This window comes from Scyliorhinus canicula, chromosome 13 (genome assembly GCF_902713615.1).
Source record: "Scyliorhinus canicula chromosome 13, sScyCan1.1, whole genome shotgun sequence".
NCBI lineage: Eukaryota > Metazoa > Chordata > Chondrichthyes > Carcharhiniformes > Scyliorhinidae > Scyliorhinus > Scyliorhinus canicula.
This window is the reverse complement of record NC_052158.1, coordinates 108,523,121-108,537,983: the sequence shown is the minus strand read 5'-3', so window position 1 is coordinate 108,537,983 and position 14,863 is coordinate 108,523,121. Positions and strand designations below refer to the sequence as shown.

The 14,863-nt window shown below is 39.6% G+C and overlaps 1 protein-coding gene across 2 annotated transcripts in view; it reads left to right on the top strand.

The window, feature by feature from the left end:
- The window catches only part of LOC119976625 (guanine nucleotide-binding protein subunit beta-4), a 93,760-nt gene that overhangs the window by 64,530 nt on the left and 14,367 nt on the right, over positions 1–14,863 (top strand). For both annotated transcript variants that reach the window (XM_038817257.1, XM_038817258.1), the window contains exons 3-8: positions 3,969–4,007; positions 4,101–4,207; positions 5,795–5,858; positions 5,957–6,119; positions 9,684–9,750; positions 13,566–13,767. In XM_038817257.1, coding sequence (XP_038673185.1) covers positions 3,969–4,007; positions 4,101–4,207; positions 5,795–5,858; positions 5,957–6,119; positions 9,684–9,750; positions 13,566–13,767 — 642 coding nt within the window. The remainder of the gene's footprint in view (positions 1–3,968; positions 4,008–4,100; positions 4,208–5,794; positions 5,859–5,956; positions 6,120–9,683; positions 9,751–13,565; positions 13,768–14,863) is intronic.

Sequence of the window (14,863 nt, the reverse complement as noted above, 5' to 3'; positions counted from 1 at the left end):
TTTGTTATAGTTTGTTGAGTTTGAAGTTACATGATTTTTCTGAAGGAAATTGTGTGCCCTGTTCATATTAGTATAACTTAGTAATTAGTGTAATTTAAACTACACTTTTTTTTATCACACCCAATATCCCTTGCCTTCAAAAATGTTAACATGTTTTCCTTTAAAAACACATGATTTTGAATTCTTCCACTTCAGTTTTCTTGCTGCATCTTTCCTTAAACCAGACACTTGTATTGAGATACAGTTCCATAGGCAGCAACCAAGAGGTACCTGACCATGATTATTGCTGAGGAAATCCTCACAACTGAGCCCATGCTTGTGCAGTATCCATTTAAATCTCCCGTAAAGGTTGCTGATGAGATGTATACCGTACCCTACATAAGAACTGTAGGGAATCTTGCTGCCGTTCTGGCTCCGATTAGCTAATTCAATTTAGTTGAATGGAAAGTGATTTAAATGCTTTTTTGGTCATGTTGATGTGGTAGGTCTGGTTAAGAGTTTGGTTGGTGGTTGCTAATGGGTGTGTGTCTTGATTGTTCTTTTGAAGCTGAGGGGAGATCTGGACTTGATGGAGTTGATCATCACTTGATATTTATGTGGTGTAATTGTTATCTGCTATTTGTCATTCTTGGTCCTGATGGCTACTTCATTATCAGTAAAGTAAGCCTTGTTCCATATTTCCCCATCTCAAATACTGCCTTCTTCACCTCCGTAATATTGTCTGTCCCCACCAGCCCATATTTTGAAATCCTTGCCCATTATTTTGTTACTTCTAGATTATGCTTTTCCAAGCTCTTCTTGCTGACCTTCCATCTTCCAAATCTTGATAAACTTTTTTTTTTGATAAACATTTTATTGAGGTATTTTTGGTATAGTAACAATAAAATAAACAATATACATGAAACCATAAACCTAGTCAAATCTTGCTAAACGTGAGCTATTGAAAAACTCTGCTTTCAGTTTCCTAACTCATCACCTATGTGCCCTCTGACCTATTTTGGCATCTGGAGTTTAATGCAGATAAGCGTGAAGTTATCCATTTTGGCCGAAAAAATAGAAAGGCAAATGATTACCTAAATGGAAAGCAGATTCAAAATGTGTCTGGGTAGAGGGATCTGGGTGTTTTGTTCATGAATCGCAGAAATTCAGTATGCAGCATGTAATTAAAAAGGCAAATGGATGTTAGCGTTTATTGCAAAACGACTGGAGTATAAAAGTTGAGAAGTGTTGTTGCAATTGTATAGTGAGACCACATTTGGAGATTTGTTTTGATTTTTGGTATCCTTATTTGAGGAAGGATGTGGTGGCATTGGAGGCAGTTCAGCGGAGATTCACAAGACTGATTCCATGGATGAAAGGGTTGATGTATGAGGAGAGGTTAAACTGTAGGGCTTATGCTTTCTGGAGTTCAGAAGGGGATCTGATAAAGTTATACAAGATACTAAAAGGCATTGATAAAGTAAACGTCGACCAAATGTTCCCCCTTGTAGAGCAATCTAGAATGAGAGGTCACAGATACGGACGGCACGGTGGTGCAGTGGTTCGCACTGTTGCCTCACAGCGCCAGGGACCTGGGTTTGATTCTGACCTCGGGCAACTCTGTATGGAGTTTTGCACATTCTTCCCGTGACTGTGTGGGTTTCCTCTGGGTGCTCCATTTTACTCCCACAATCTAAAGATGTGCAGGTTAGGTGTATTGGATATGCTAAATTGTCCCTAGGTGGGGTTACAAGCATAGAGTGGGGGATTGTGTCTGTTTAGGATGCTCTTTCAGAGTGTCGGTGCAGACTAGATGGGCCGAATGGCTGCCTTCTGCACTGTAGGGATTCTATGATTCTATATAGGCTGAGAGACGGTAGATTTAGAACTGAGATGAGCAGGAACTACGTCTCGCAGAGGGTGGTGAATTTGTGGAACTCACTGCCCCATAGTGCGGTGGAATCGGAGTCATTAAATGGTTTCAAGAAGGAGATCGATATATTTCTGATTTAAAAAAAAAAAAATGGGTTAAAGGCATATGGGGAACAAGTAAGAAGGTGGATTTGAGACCAGGAAGATATCAGCCATGATCTGGTTGAATGCCGGAGCAGGCTCGAAGGGCTGAATTGCCTAATTCTGCTCCGAATTCCTATGTTCCTATTTCCATCTGCAACTCAAATATAAAATAGTCATATTTTATATCCCTCCATGGTCCCTCTTTCCTTCCTTCTTTTCCCTGCATGCCTCGTCCCTCGGTGCTCTTTGTTCATTTTGGGAAAAGTTAATCACAGCATTTCAAACCTGCAGCCATTTATTTCTGGTTTGCATGGTCCTTGCAGATTGCATCTAATCACGCCTCATCCACTGGTTATCTACTACTAGTCAAAAGCAAATGACTTCACAATGTATTCACAAAGTAAGAGAATTGAGCATACACAAATGATTGATCGAGAAAATGAGGCAATAGAATTTAAATTTGTAAAAATAAAATTCAGCAAAACAAATGAACTAACAAAAATTTCAGGTACTGATTTCATTAAGCCTAACTTGGAAAGCAACAATGTTTGAACTGTGCAAACATAAATTAAAATTAGGCCGATTTCTTAAATCTTGCAATGTAACTGCTTATCAAAAACACTACTTTTTATGTTGAAACACTAGTAACTTAAGATACCAGTGAATACCTATTATACCTTCATATCGGAGAGGTCATACGTATGAAAGCTTGAAGAGGAATAAGAGGAGTGAAGATACTTGATTTATCCCTAGGTGCATACTCATCTACATTCACAGTGCCACTCCTACCACCCAAATTCTGCTTGGGGTTGGGATGGGGTGGAAGAATTGCCCCCACAAGTACAGTTTTTGGGTTTTCCTATTCTGCTCCCACCTCTCTCTCTGCTTTCAGTGTGATCTTTCCGGTTTCTCTCTGTTCCCTCCTTACCATCAGAGCTTATCTAAGCCTAGAAGTCCTTTCTTCTAATTTACTTTCTATTCTTTGCCTCAAATGGCCCTATAGTTTCCTGCATTATACAGCCCCACAGTTCCTATCTTCTATTGCTGCCATGGTTTTTGAATATTGCTGCTTACAGTGATAGAGCTCCTGATCTTGTAAGAGATTCTGCCACACTGTGGTGCAGCATCTAAAATGAGCAGCAAGTAGGAGGCCCAGAGTAATATCGGAAACGCAGCAGCAGACTTGCACTGATTTTTGACCACAGGCATGCAGTCTGTGACGATTAAAACTTGACTGACAAATTCTTTTAAAAATGTTTTTTTATGGGATGATGGCATTGTTGGCTAGACCAGCATTTATTGCTAAATCGTAGTTGCCATGGAAAATGTCGTGGTGAGCAACAACAGTGTTGTTGGGGAGGGAGTCACAGGAGTTTGATCCAGCGACGGTGAAGGAACCATGAAATGTTTACAAGTCAGGATGGTTTGTGGCTTGGCGGGGAACAAGCAGGTGGTGGTGTTTTTGTGCACCTACTGCTCTTGTCGTTCAAGGTGGTGGAGGCTGTGGGTTTGGAAGGTGTATGCAGCATCTGTAAATTATCTAATCCAGGAAGGTTAGTTTATTAGCATGATCCTATCATTATTAAGGTGTTAAGAGGGACTTGCTTGAAGCAGTGATATCAAGGTAGCTTAAATATTTCGGACATGTGATACGAACGGGAGTGTTTGGGGAAAAAGGAAATGTAAGATAACACACTTGAAAAATGTGCACATGGGAGACCCAAGATGGCATGGATGGATAATATCAGAATGTGGACTGGCCTCTTGATAGGACAGGCAGTGAGGGCAGAGAAGAATAGAGATCCGTGGAGAAAGATGCACATGGTACGTTAACTTTCATAATGAGGATAGATGAAAGACCGACATCATTATTAAAAATAAGCCTAATGACATGAAGAGTGGCATCATAAGTAGTGGCATTAGATTTATTACTTGTCTTAAATATGTAAGTTCAATTTTGTTTGTCATTGCAGGATGCAAGAAAAGCGTGTGGTGATTCCACCCTAGCCCAGGTAAACACGTTTAATGGAAATTAGACAGATCAGATGTATTTACCTTTGTTCTTTTACAGTTTCGTAATACAGCTAACTAAAACTTTTTTCCAGATCACAGCTGGTCTGGATTCAGTTGGTCGAATCCAAATACGCACAAGGCGTACACTGAGGGGACATTTGGCTAAAATCTATGCCATGCACTGGGGATCAGATTCCAGGTCAGTGTTTGAATATTGACATATTATTTTATGATCAGTTAGCACAGTAACTTGCAATTATAACTCGCATATACTGTATTCATTAAAATCCTTGCGGTGTGCCAACAGCAATTTTTAGTCTGCATTCAGCAAGAAGCCATTCAATTCTAATATCATTTTCTTTTGATTTTGATATCTAATAGCTAGAGGTCTTCCTTGGCTTTGGTGATTTTGAAGTTTGCACATGCAGAGTTAACCTATAATGCTTTGCAATTATGTCTGGAGAAATTGTTGTAATGGTGTACTTAGCGATGTTGCTCGGTCTTCAAATTAGCGGTTTACAGAAAGCAATTATAAAAATAATGTTACAATGATAAACCTTCGCAACATAATTTTCCCACTGATTGTAAAAAATTAGATTGTGGTCATAGATGATCCTAAGTGGATTTTGTAGTGGTCAGTGGCGGCCAATAATAGAGGGAGACGGTATGTAGTGGTAATGTTGCTGGACTTGTAACCCAGAGGTCCAGGTTAATGGTCTGGGGACACGGGTTCAAATCCTACTATGGTTGGTGGAAAGTAAATTCAATTAATTAATAAAACTTCTGGAATTTAAAGCTAGTTTCAGTAATGGTAACTAAGAAACTGTAATCTTAAAAACCCATCTGCTTTACTAATGTTCTTTAGGGAAGGAAATCTGCTCTCCTTATCTGATTTGATCTATATGTAATGCTCGATGCATAGCAAGGTTGTTGACTCTTAATTGCACTCTGAAATAGCCTAGCAAGTCTCTCAGGTTAAGTTAATTAGTAATGGGCAATAAATCCTTGCCTTTCCAGATGCCCACATTGCATGAAAATGTTTTTTAAAAGTACGGTCCTTATTAACAGCCCGCATATTTAGTAAAGCATTGTCCTGGCATCATTAAGCCCCTAAATATTGTGATGGGAATGACTTAATAATTAATGGTACATTTTAATGGTGTTCAATCAAGTTAATTTTTTGTTGTTGCAGTTAATCTCTGATTTTCAGATTCGTGATGTAATGTCATCTCGACATGGATTAAAGATAAGACTTTGGGCAATATTGTCAATTAAGTGTTCAAGCCGATAAACATTTTGTCAGGAACAATAATTTAATGGTGTAGTTTTATCAAGTCAAATTTTTTTAGTAGGCTATAACTATTAGTACAGATACTCTTAAGGGTTGTTCAGCATTTCCTGTCTTTTCCCCTTTTACTTTTTCCAAATTTGTGTCTGATTTATTTTCAAAAATTAGGGTTCTGATTCCATTCTTTGTTGTTTCTGGTACTTTTCTTATTCTAAACGTCCTCTTTGTTTATTTAAAGAATATGTATTTTTGGAGACTCAATAAATTTATGCTCTCTCGTTACCAAACCACCAACTAGTGAACTTGCCTTATGAAATCCCCTCAATTTTGAATACGTGTCAAATCTGTTTTGTTCTAACGTGGGGTGGGGGTGATGAAGTATCAATTTCTCTAATCTCTTCTCAAAACTAAAATCTCTGAGCTCTTTTTGTTTGAGTGAAATTTCTTCTTTGTGCTATGGCCTTGACTTTCTCCAATGCATAAAATGTTTTCTTCCAGGCTTTTAGTCAGTGCATCTCAAGATGGAAAGTTGATCATCTGGGACAGTTATACAACAAACAAAGTAAGAATGTAATTGATTTTACTGTTTTAAAATAACATTTCAAATTTTAGAACTAGATGAGTGTAAACTCTAACCACTTGGTCTTTTCTTTTGAATAGATGCATGCCATCCCTTTGCGATCATCATGGGTTATGACTTGTGCATACGCTCCATCTGGAAACTATGTTGCTTGTGGTGGGCTGGACAACATCTGTTCAATATACAGCTTGAAAACGAGGGAGGGTAATGTTCGAGTGAGCAGGGAACTACCGGGGCATACAGGTATGGTAATATTGGAGTAAGTGGCCACAAATGTTAATCCCAACGGCTCAACTGGTTTAAAACTAGGCCCTAGTTTTGATATGGTTGATGCAGTAATAGAGATATTTTAGTTGGCCTCCGCCGAATTGCTGTCTCTGCTTGGAAGAGGGAAACTGGTCAGGGTTCATCCTCCTGCTCCATATCCAATGATTCCTCCTGTAAAGTGTGTATGTTGAGTAAGAATGGGATCTGACTCTGTTATGATACTGAGATTAAACTAACTCTCCAGACAACGCACTAGGTAATGCTCTTGCAAAACTAACAAAACAAGGAGGAAAAGGGAACAAATAAATGTACTATCTGATTGGTTAACACCGAACATAAATTTGCACATGCTGTTGTGTACCATTTTTGTGGAATTTCAGAAACCAGTCACTAATTTAAATGCAATTTCTTCATTGCCATATCTACTCTTGTCTTTTTCTCATCATTTAGTAGTTTTCATCACTGCAATACGAAGCTATAGAGGCTAGTCTGATAACGGGATGCATTTGATTTGTTGGATACTTAAATTTTGCATAACTGGCAAAATTGCATTTCAAATCTTTCTGGAGAATGAGGCACTTCATTTACAAGAACATTAACATATTGACAAGGGTTCAGGGAAGAATGATGAAGGTGGCTTCAGGATGCCATTCTGTGCAAATGTATTTGGCCCCACTGAAGCAAAGATTTGAGGCACTTGCTCCACAAATGAATAATGCAAGTAACATAAAAGGGACTGTAAAAGTTTCAATTAATATATAAAAAGAAAAAGATTAATGAAGACAAAAGTAGGTCGCTTACTAGTCCAAAACCGGAAAATTTATAATAGTAAACAAGGAAATGGCAGAGAAATTAAACAGCTATCTTTAGTTCTGTCTTCATGGAGGAAGACACCAATAACTTCTCAGAAATGCTAAGGAATCAAGGGTCCAGTGAGAAGGAATTAAAGGAAATTAGTATTATTAGAAAAATAATGTTGGAGAATTGAATGGGACTGGAAACCAATAAATCCCCAGGGACCGATAATCTACATCCCAGGGTACTAAACGGTGGCCATGGAAATAATGGATATGTTGGTTGTCATCTTCCAAAATTCTATAGATTCTGGAACAGTCCCAGAAGACTGGAAGATGACAAATGTAATGCCGCTATTTAAAAAAGGAGGGAGAAAATAAGGAATTACCCTGGTTACTCCAACATCAGTAATAGGAAAAATACAGCAGTCTATTATAAAGGATGCGATAATGGAGAATTTAGAAAATATCTTTAAGACTAGACAAAGTCAACATGGATTTATGAAAGGGAAATTATGTTTAACAAACCTACTGGAGTTTTTTTGAGGATGTAACTAGTCGAATGAGGGTGAACCAGTGGATGTGGTATATTTGGATTTTCGGAAAGCTTTTGATAAAGTACCACATAAGATGTTAGTGTGCAAAAATGAAAGCAAATGGGATTGGGGGTAATAAATTGGCATGGATTGAGAATTGGTTCGCAGACTGGAAACAGTGAGTAGGCATAAACATATCTTTTTTGAAGCGCAGGCAGTGACTTATGGGGCCCTGCAGAGATCAATGCTTGGTCCCCAGCTATTCACCATATACATCAATACTTAGATGAGGGAACCAAAAGTAATATTTCCAAGTTTGCTGATGGCACAAACTTGGTGATTGGGTGAATAGTGAGGATGATGTTAAGAGGCTTCAAGGTGATTTAGACAAGTTGAGTGAATGGGCAAATATGTGGCAGATGCAGTATAACATGGATAAATGTGGTTATCCACTTTGGATGGAGGAACACAATGCCGAGCATTATTTAATTGGTGATAGGTTGTAGATGAGCAAATGGTGTGCTAGTACATCAGTCACGAAAAGCAAGTATGCAGGTACAGCATGCAGTTAGGAAGGCAAATGGTACGTTGGCATTCATTGTGAGAGGACTCGAGTACAGGAACAAGGATGTCTTGCTGCAGATGTACAGTGCCTTGGTGAGACCACACATGGAGTATTGTGTGCAATTTTGGTCTCATCATCTAAGAAAAGATATACTTGCCATCGAGGGAGTGCAGCAAAAGTTCACCAGACTGATTCCTGGGATGGACGTTTGTTGCGTGAGGAGTGTTTGGGTCAACTGGGCTTGTACTCACAAGAATTTAGAATGAGGGGGATGTCATTAAAATTTTAAAAAATTCTGACAGGACTGGAGAGGCTGAATGCAGGGATGTTTTTTTCCTCTGGCTGGAGGGTCTAGAACAAAGGGTCGCGGTCTCAGGATACGAGGTAAGCCATTTAAGACTGGGAAGAAGAGAAAATTCTTAACTCAGAGTGGTGAACATGTGGAATTCTCTACCACAGAAAGCTCTGGATGCCAAATCACTGAATAATAAAGGTGTCAACGGGTATAGGGAAAGTGCAGGAATATGGCATTGAGAAAGAGGATTAGCCATGATGGTGCTGAATGGTGCAGCAGGCTCGAAGGGCTAAATGGCCTACTGCTGCTCCTATTTTCTACGTAATGTAAATGTATGTGTGTCTTGGATTACAAATGGAGACTAGAAGATACAACTATGAAAATCTTTACCAAGATGACCTTTTTTGCTAGAGGAGGAAAAATATAGAGCAAACACATTAAAAGAAGTTCATGATGTGTTGATTAACCTTCATACTGGATGTTTAGATGACGCGTGCTGTGGTGTTTTTTTTAATATTCTTTCCTGAGGTGAGTGTATCACTGGCTAAGGCCAGTATTTGTTGTCTTATCCCTAATTGCCTTTGAACTCAGTGACTTACTGAGCCATTTCCAAGGGCATGGATGAGAGTCTGGTCAAGGTAAGGATGGCAGATTTCCTTCCCTGAAGGCCAATCTTGACCCAGATAGATTTTTACAATTACATTGCTCAGACTAACATTTTTGTTAATAAAATCCACCTGCCATGGTGGGATTTGAACCCATGTCCCCAGAACTTGGGCCCCTGGATTACCACTATGCTACCATCTCCCCTCTCTAATTCTATTGGACCTGGGGGAATGTCATCTGTGGACTGAAACAACGTAGAATTAAGTAATAAAAATTGTTAAAATGATATTTGGTTTATGGCTTGATTTTATTTCTGCAAGTTGCTTTGAACGTCATCTTTTTGGAAAGTACTTGTGGTTATTTACTGCTCTCAGTTTCTTCTGGTTTCTTATGTAAATTCTAGAACGATCAGACATGATGGAATGAGAAAAGCTCTGCATGAAAACTTGTATCAATTTGAATGTTGAACTTGATTGCAGACATTATAAAACCAACTATGCTAATGTTTGTAATAAAAACAAGAAATGTTGACAAAACCCAGTGGGTCTGGCAGCATCTGGGTCTGGCGCTTTGAGTCCGTATGACTCTTCTGAAGTTTCATTCAACATTTCCGATTTTTATAATTTAAAAAAACCTTTATGAATGTCATAAGTAGGCTTACATTAACACTGCAATGAAGTTATTGTGAAAATCGTATTTTTCCTTTATTTCAGTCATTAATGTGTGTCGTATTTTTCTTTACAGGTTACTTATCATGTTGTCGTTTTCTGGATGACAACCAGATTGTTACAAGCTCAGGAGATACGAGTTGGTAAGTTAGAAAACCCATAAAATCATAGCCTGTGCCAGCTGTTTGAACGATCTATTGCACTGCCCTGCTCTTTCTCCATAGCCAAGAAAATATTTTCCCACCCAAGTATTTATTCATTTCACTTTTGAAAGTTACAATGGGGAGGTGGTGGCATAGTGGTATTATCACTGGACTAGTAAACCAGGGACTCAGCGTAATTCTCTGTGGACCCAGGTTCAAATCCCACCATTGCAGATGCCAAAATTTGATTTCAAGAAAAATCTGGAATTAAAAATGTAATGATGACCATTGTCGATTGTCGTAAAAACCCATCTGATTCACTAATGTCCTTTCGGGAAGGAAATCTGCTGTCCTTACCCGGTGTGACCTACATGTGACTCCAGATCCACAGCCATGTGGTTGACTCTTAACTGCCCCCTCAAGGGCAATTAGGGTTGCCACAGCCTGTGACAGCCACTTCCCATGAACGAATAAAAAAAAACAACCTGCTTCCACCACCCTTTCAGGACATGCATCCATATCATTAAAAATTTGCGCGGTAATTTTTCCCTCATCTCCCATTGCACATCCAGGAGCACTGCATTCATGTAGATCATGAGCTTGCTGTCAGGTTTGAGCTCCTTGTCATCGACACCCTTTTCCTCAGACAGCCAAAGACTGGGCTGGCATACTGGAGGCAATGTTGAGTTTCCTCGTTAATGTCTGCCCTCGCTTAGGGTAGGCTTCTGAAGTATGAGAAATTATCTATGTTTTCCAATGGTTCGCCATGGATTTTGATAGTTGGGAGATGGTGTTGTGCAACGGAAGCAGACTGGTAAAGGACAGTTGTCTTATAGATGTTTAGCCTAAGACCTATTCTTTCAAATGGATCCGTGAATGCGTGACGATAGTTTAGAGCTCACTATCTGTGTGCACATGCAAGTGTTGTCAGCACACTGCAATTCAGTGACAAGACGTTGAGGTGATCTTGGTACTGGAATGGTGATGTTGGTTGAGTAGTTTCCCACTCCGGGGGGAGTTTCATGGAGATGGGTTTGAGTGGTACAACAAGGAGGATGGAAATGGTTGGTGTAATAACAGCCTTGCCTGACCCCAGTTTGCACTTGTATTGGGTCTGTGGCAGATCTGTTGGTAAGAATTGCAGCTTTCATGTCATCGAGCAGCAAGTGAAGGATGGAGACAAATTTCTTTGGTGAGCCAAATTTGAGGAGGATGCTATACAGTCCCTCTGGTTGGTAGAATGAGGTCAAAGACCATAGAGGTTGCTGCTGCTCTCTGCATTTTACTTGGGGCTTATCTTGCTCAGAAGATCATGTCCACTGTGCCTCTAGGTGGACAGAATCCGCATTGTGACTCCATTAGGAGCTCTTCAGCCATAGGGAGAAGGCAATTAAGAACTCTTGCAATGACCTTCCCTGTGGGGGACAGCAGAAAAATCCCTCTATCATGTCGATCTTGTCTCCTTTTTTGAAGATGGTCTCAATTATGGCATCTGAGATCCCCTCGCATGCTCTCCTTCCAAATGAGGGAGATGATGGTGTAAAGAGTACTTCACCGTATCTTGGTGTTGATTGGGTCTGTGCTGGTGACCTTGTTGGTTCTTGGTTGTCGAATTGTCTTCTCAACCTCATGTCAGGCTGGGATTGTGCTGGGTGGTGGCAGGTAGCATGCTGTGGAATGGGATCAGAGGGACTTCTGTCAAGGTCAGAGTCTTGGTTGAGAAGTGCTCCTTCCAGAGAGTGTGACTGTCTCCAATTAACATAATCTAAGTAGGTTTATAAACAAAGCTATGTCCCGTTAAGGCTCAGGTAACTCAAAAAAGGTAGCTGAAGTTATTTTTATCCCACTGTTAAACATGCATATTATAGAGGAAACGCCTCAATTTTTCTCATTATTGTCCTTGACTACTCTCTTTTCCCTAGTTCGCAACTAAAGTGATTTGCACAAATTATTTTCTTCCTCTCCTAAAAGTTTGGTTTCCTTGCATAACCTCAGATAACTACTGTTGATGGAAAATCCTATTAACAGGATCTGTTGCTACTTCATTGACATTCCCAGATTTAACGTCTCCCCACCTGCAGATTACACTCATATCCTTTACAGAAGGTTTTGAATTCCTAAGCTATAAGAAAGTAAGTACATAGAATTAAAACAACCGATTATGCATGTTCACATATGCATTACACTAGATAACGTTTTACTCATTAGAGGTAACCCACCAAAATAACACACATTGCTTTTATATTAATTATTCCAAATTAAAATAGAATCATAGAATTTATACTGCAGAAGGAAGCCATTCGGCCCATCCAGTCTGCACCGGCCCTTGGAAAGGGCACGCTACTAAAGCCCACACCTCCACCTATCCCCGTAACCCAGTAACCCCACCTAACCTTTTTTGGACACTAAGGGCAATTTAGCATGGCCAATCCACCTAACCTGCACATCTTTGGACTGTGGGAGGAAACCTGAGCACCCGGAGGAAACCCACGCAGAACGTGAAGACTCCGCACAGACAGTGTCCCAGTGGGAATCGAACCAGGGACTCTGGAGCTGCAAAGCAACTGTGCTAACCACTGTGCTACCGTGCCGCCGGATATAATAGTGATATCATAAACTGAGAATATGTTCAATTTACTTACTTCAAACAACAAAGTTTTCTCTTGATACTCAGAATAACCAGGTTGTCTTTCAATTCTTTGTTTTTCAAAAACTAAAATGTGTTTCTCCCTATAAACTTCAGGTAACATATTCTTTGAATGTATGGAATTGCATTGCATATCAATTTATTTTATCAGTGCAGTATCCGGAGCATATACATCCAGACATGGTAGTTTTAAAATCAAGTTATCAGAAACGGTAGTATTCATAATTGGTCTAGAAGTTGACTGTAATTAATTACAAACACTTTAGCTCAAACAAACAAGTTGAAGCCTATTCCTTAATAGAATCAGAGTATTCTATGACAAAGTTGTTAATTGCGAACACTTTAGCTCAAACAAATGAGTTACGGCCAATTCCTTTTTTTCAATAATGCAAAACCTTTCATCCCAATTGTCACCATACTGTGATAGCCATTCTTAGAAGCTACTGGAATTGCTTATTGTCTATGGTTGCATGATCCACCTGTTTAAAAAAAGAAACAAAGAACTCAAGATACATTTGGCTTGGAGCCAAATTAGTTAATTTGGCCTAGATGTATCTGTCAATTTGAAACCTTAAAGATCATAGTCTCCAACATATATAATTTTCATTCAGCAAACGAGATGTGTGGTGAGCTAAATTGAAAAACTGAAATAGTAAGTCCCTGACAGTTTAAAGGGGGAGGGGGGGAACAAAAGTATTCAAATATAATTACATCATCACTACACCTTTTTTTAAAAAAAAAATTAAGGAAACGGATCAAAGGTGGTATTTTGAGGAGAGGAATGATGGTACCCAAGAGAGAACAGTTTACTACATCAGCTAATATGGAGCTCAGGAAGAGATGTTGGATGCTCAGCAATTTATTGGATATAGGGTGGAGGGCGTGGGAGTTGGACCTCTGGACAGGTGGGACTCTGAAGGGGTATGAGAGGATATCTGAGAGAAACTAGGAAAGTGCAACTTTAGAGCTAAGCAGCCGACACTCACTCAAAAATCTTCTTAAACATTCATGGGAGCACCCTAGAATAATACTCTTGATTTTCCTCCTTTCCACCCCCACACATTTGTTAAACCAATGATGATGTTGTATAGAAAGCTTGCCCCGTGAAAATAATGTCTTCATTTTGTAGGAGTTGTGAAAGCAATAATGTGCATTTTTGAATTTACAGTGCTTTATGGGACATTGAAACAGGCCATCAAACTACCATGTTTACAGGACATACTGGGGACGTCATGAGTCTCACGCTTAGTCCTGACATGAGAATTTTTGTTTCTGGTGCTTGTGATGCTTCTGCCAAACTCTGGGATATTAGAGACGGAATGTGCAGACAGTCATTCACTGGACATGTGTCCGATATTAATGCAGTTTGTGTAAGTATACTGTTAGTCATCTCAATAAGATAAAAGTGAAGCATAGAATTTCTGGTGGCAATGGATACATGATGACTTTTATGCCTGTTGAATAATTTATAGAAGTAGGAGTATTAATTTTTGTGCTTTTAGTTGATGACGCCGGGTATAAGATAATTTCCACTTGTTATGTTAGTGATAGTTTCAAGCCAAAACCAAATTGTGCATGCTTGCATAGCCTCAACTGGAGTATTGCGTTCAATTCTGAGCACCACACTTTAGGAAGGAAGTAATGCCTACCCATAAGAGAGTGCAGAAATAAATTTACAAGAATGATTCCAGGGATGAGAGACTTTGAGGATACATTGGAGAAGTTGGGGCTGTTCTCTTGGCAAAGAGAATATTAAGAAATTTGATAGAGGTGCTCAAAACCCTGAGGGATCGGGACAGAGTAGTTGGGGGCAAACTATTCCCATTGGTGTAAGAATTGAGAATCAGAGGAAACCTATTTAAGTTGAATGGCAAAATAATAAACAGTGACGTAGAATTCCTACAGAAGAAGGGCCATTGTATTTGCACTGCCTCTCTGAAAGAGCACTTTATAGGTCTACTCCCCTGTAACATGTTCACCTTTGAACACTAAGGGACAATTTACCATGGCCAATCCACATAACCTGTATATCTTTGGACTGTGGGAGCAAACTGGAGCAAACCCATGCGGACACGGGGCGAATGTGCAAACTCCACACAGACAGCCACCAGAGGCTGGAATTGAACCTGGTCCCTGGCACCGTGAGGTAGCAGTACTAACCACTGTGCCACCCTGTTGCTGCATGAAAATTTGTTTTAGACAGAGTCTTTAGTATCTAGAATGCACTGCCTGAATGTGTTCGCACCAGATTCAAATATGACTTTCAAAAGGGCATTGGATAAGAGCTGAAGAGAAACAAATTACTGGGTCACAGGGAAAAGGTGAGATTGGGACTAGTTAGGTAGCTCTTGCAGAGAATTGGCATGGACACAACAGGATAAATGGCTGCCTCCAATGCTATAACCATTCTAGGTTTTATGATTCCACATAGTTTCATAATAAAAGCTAATTATTTTATAATTGACA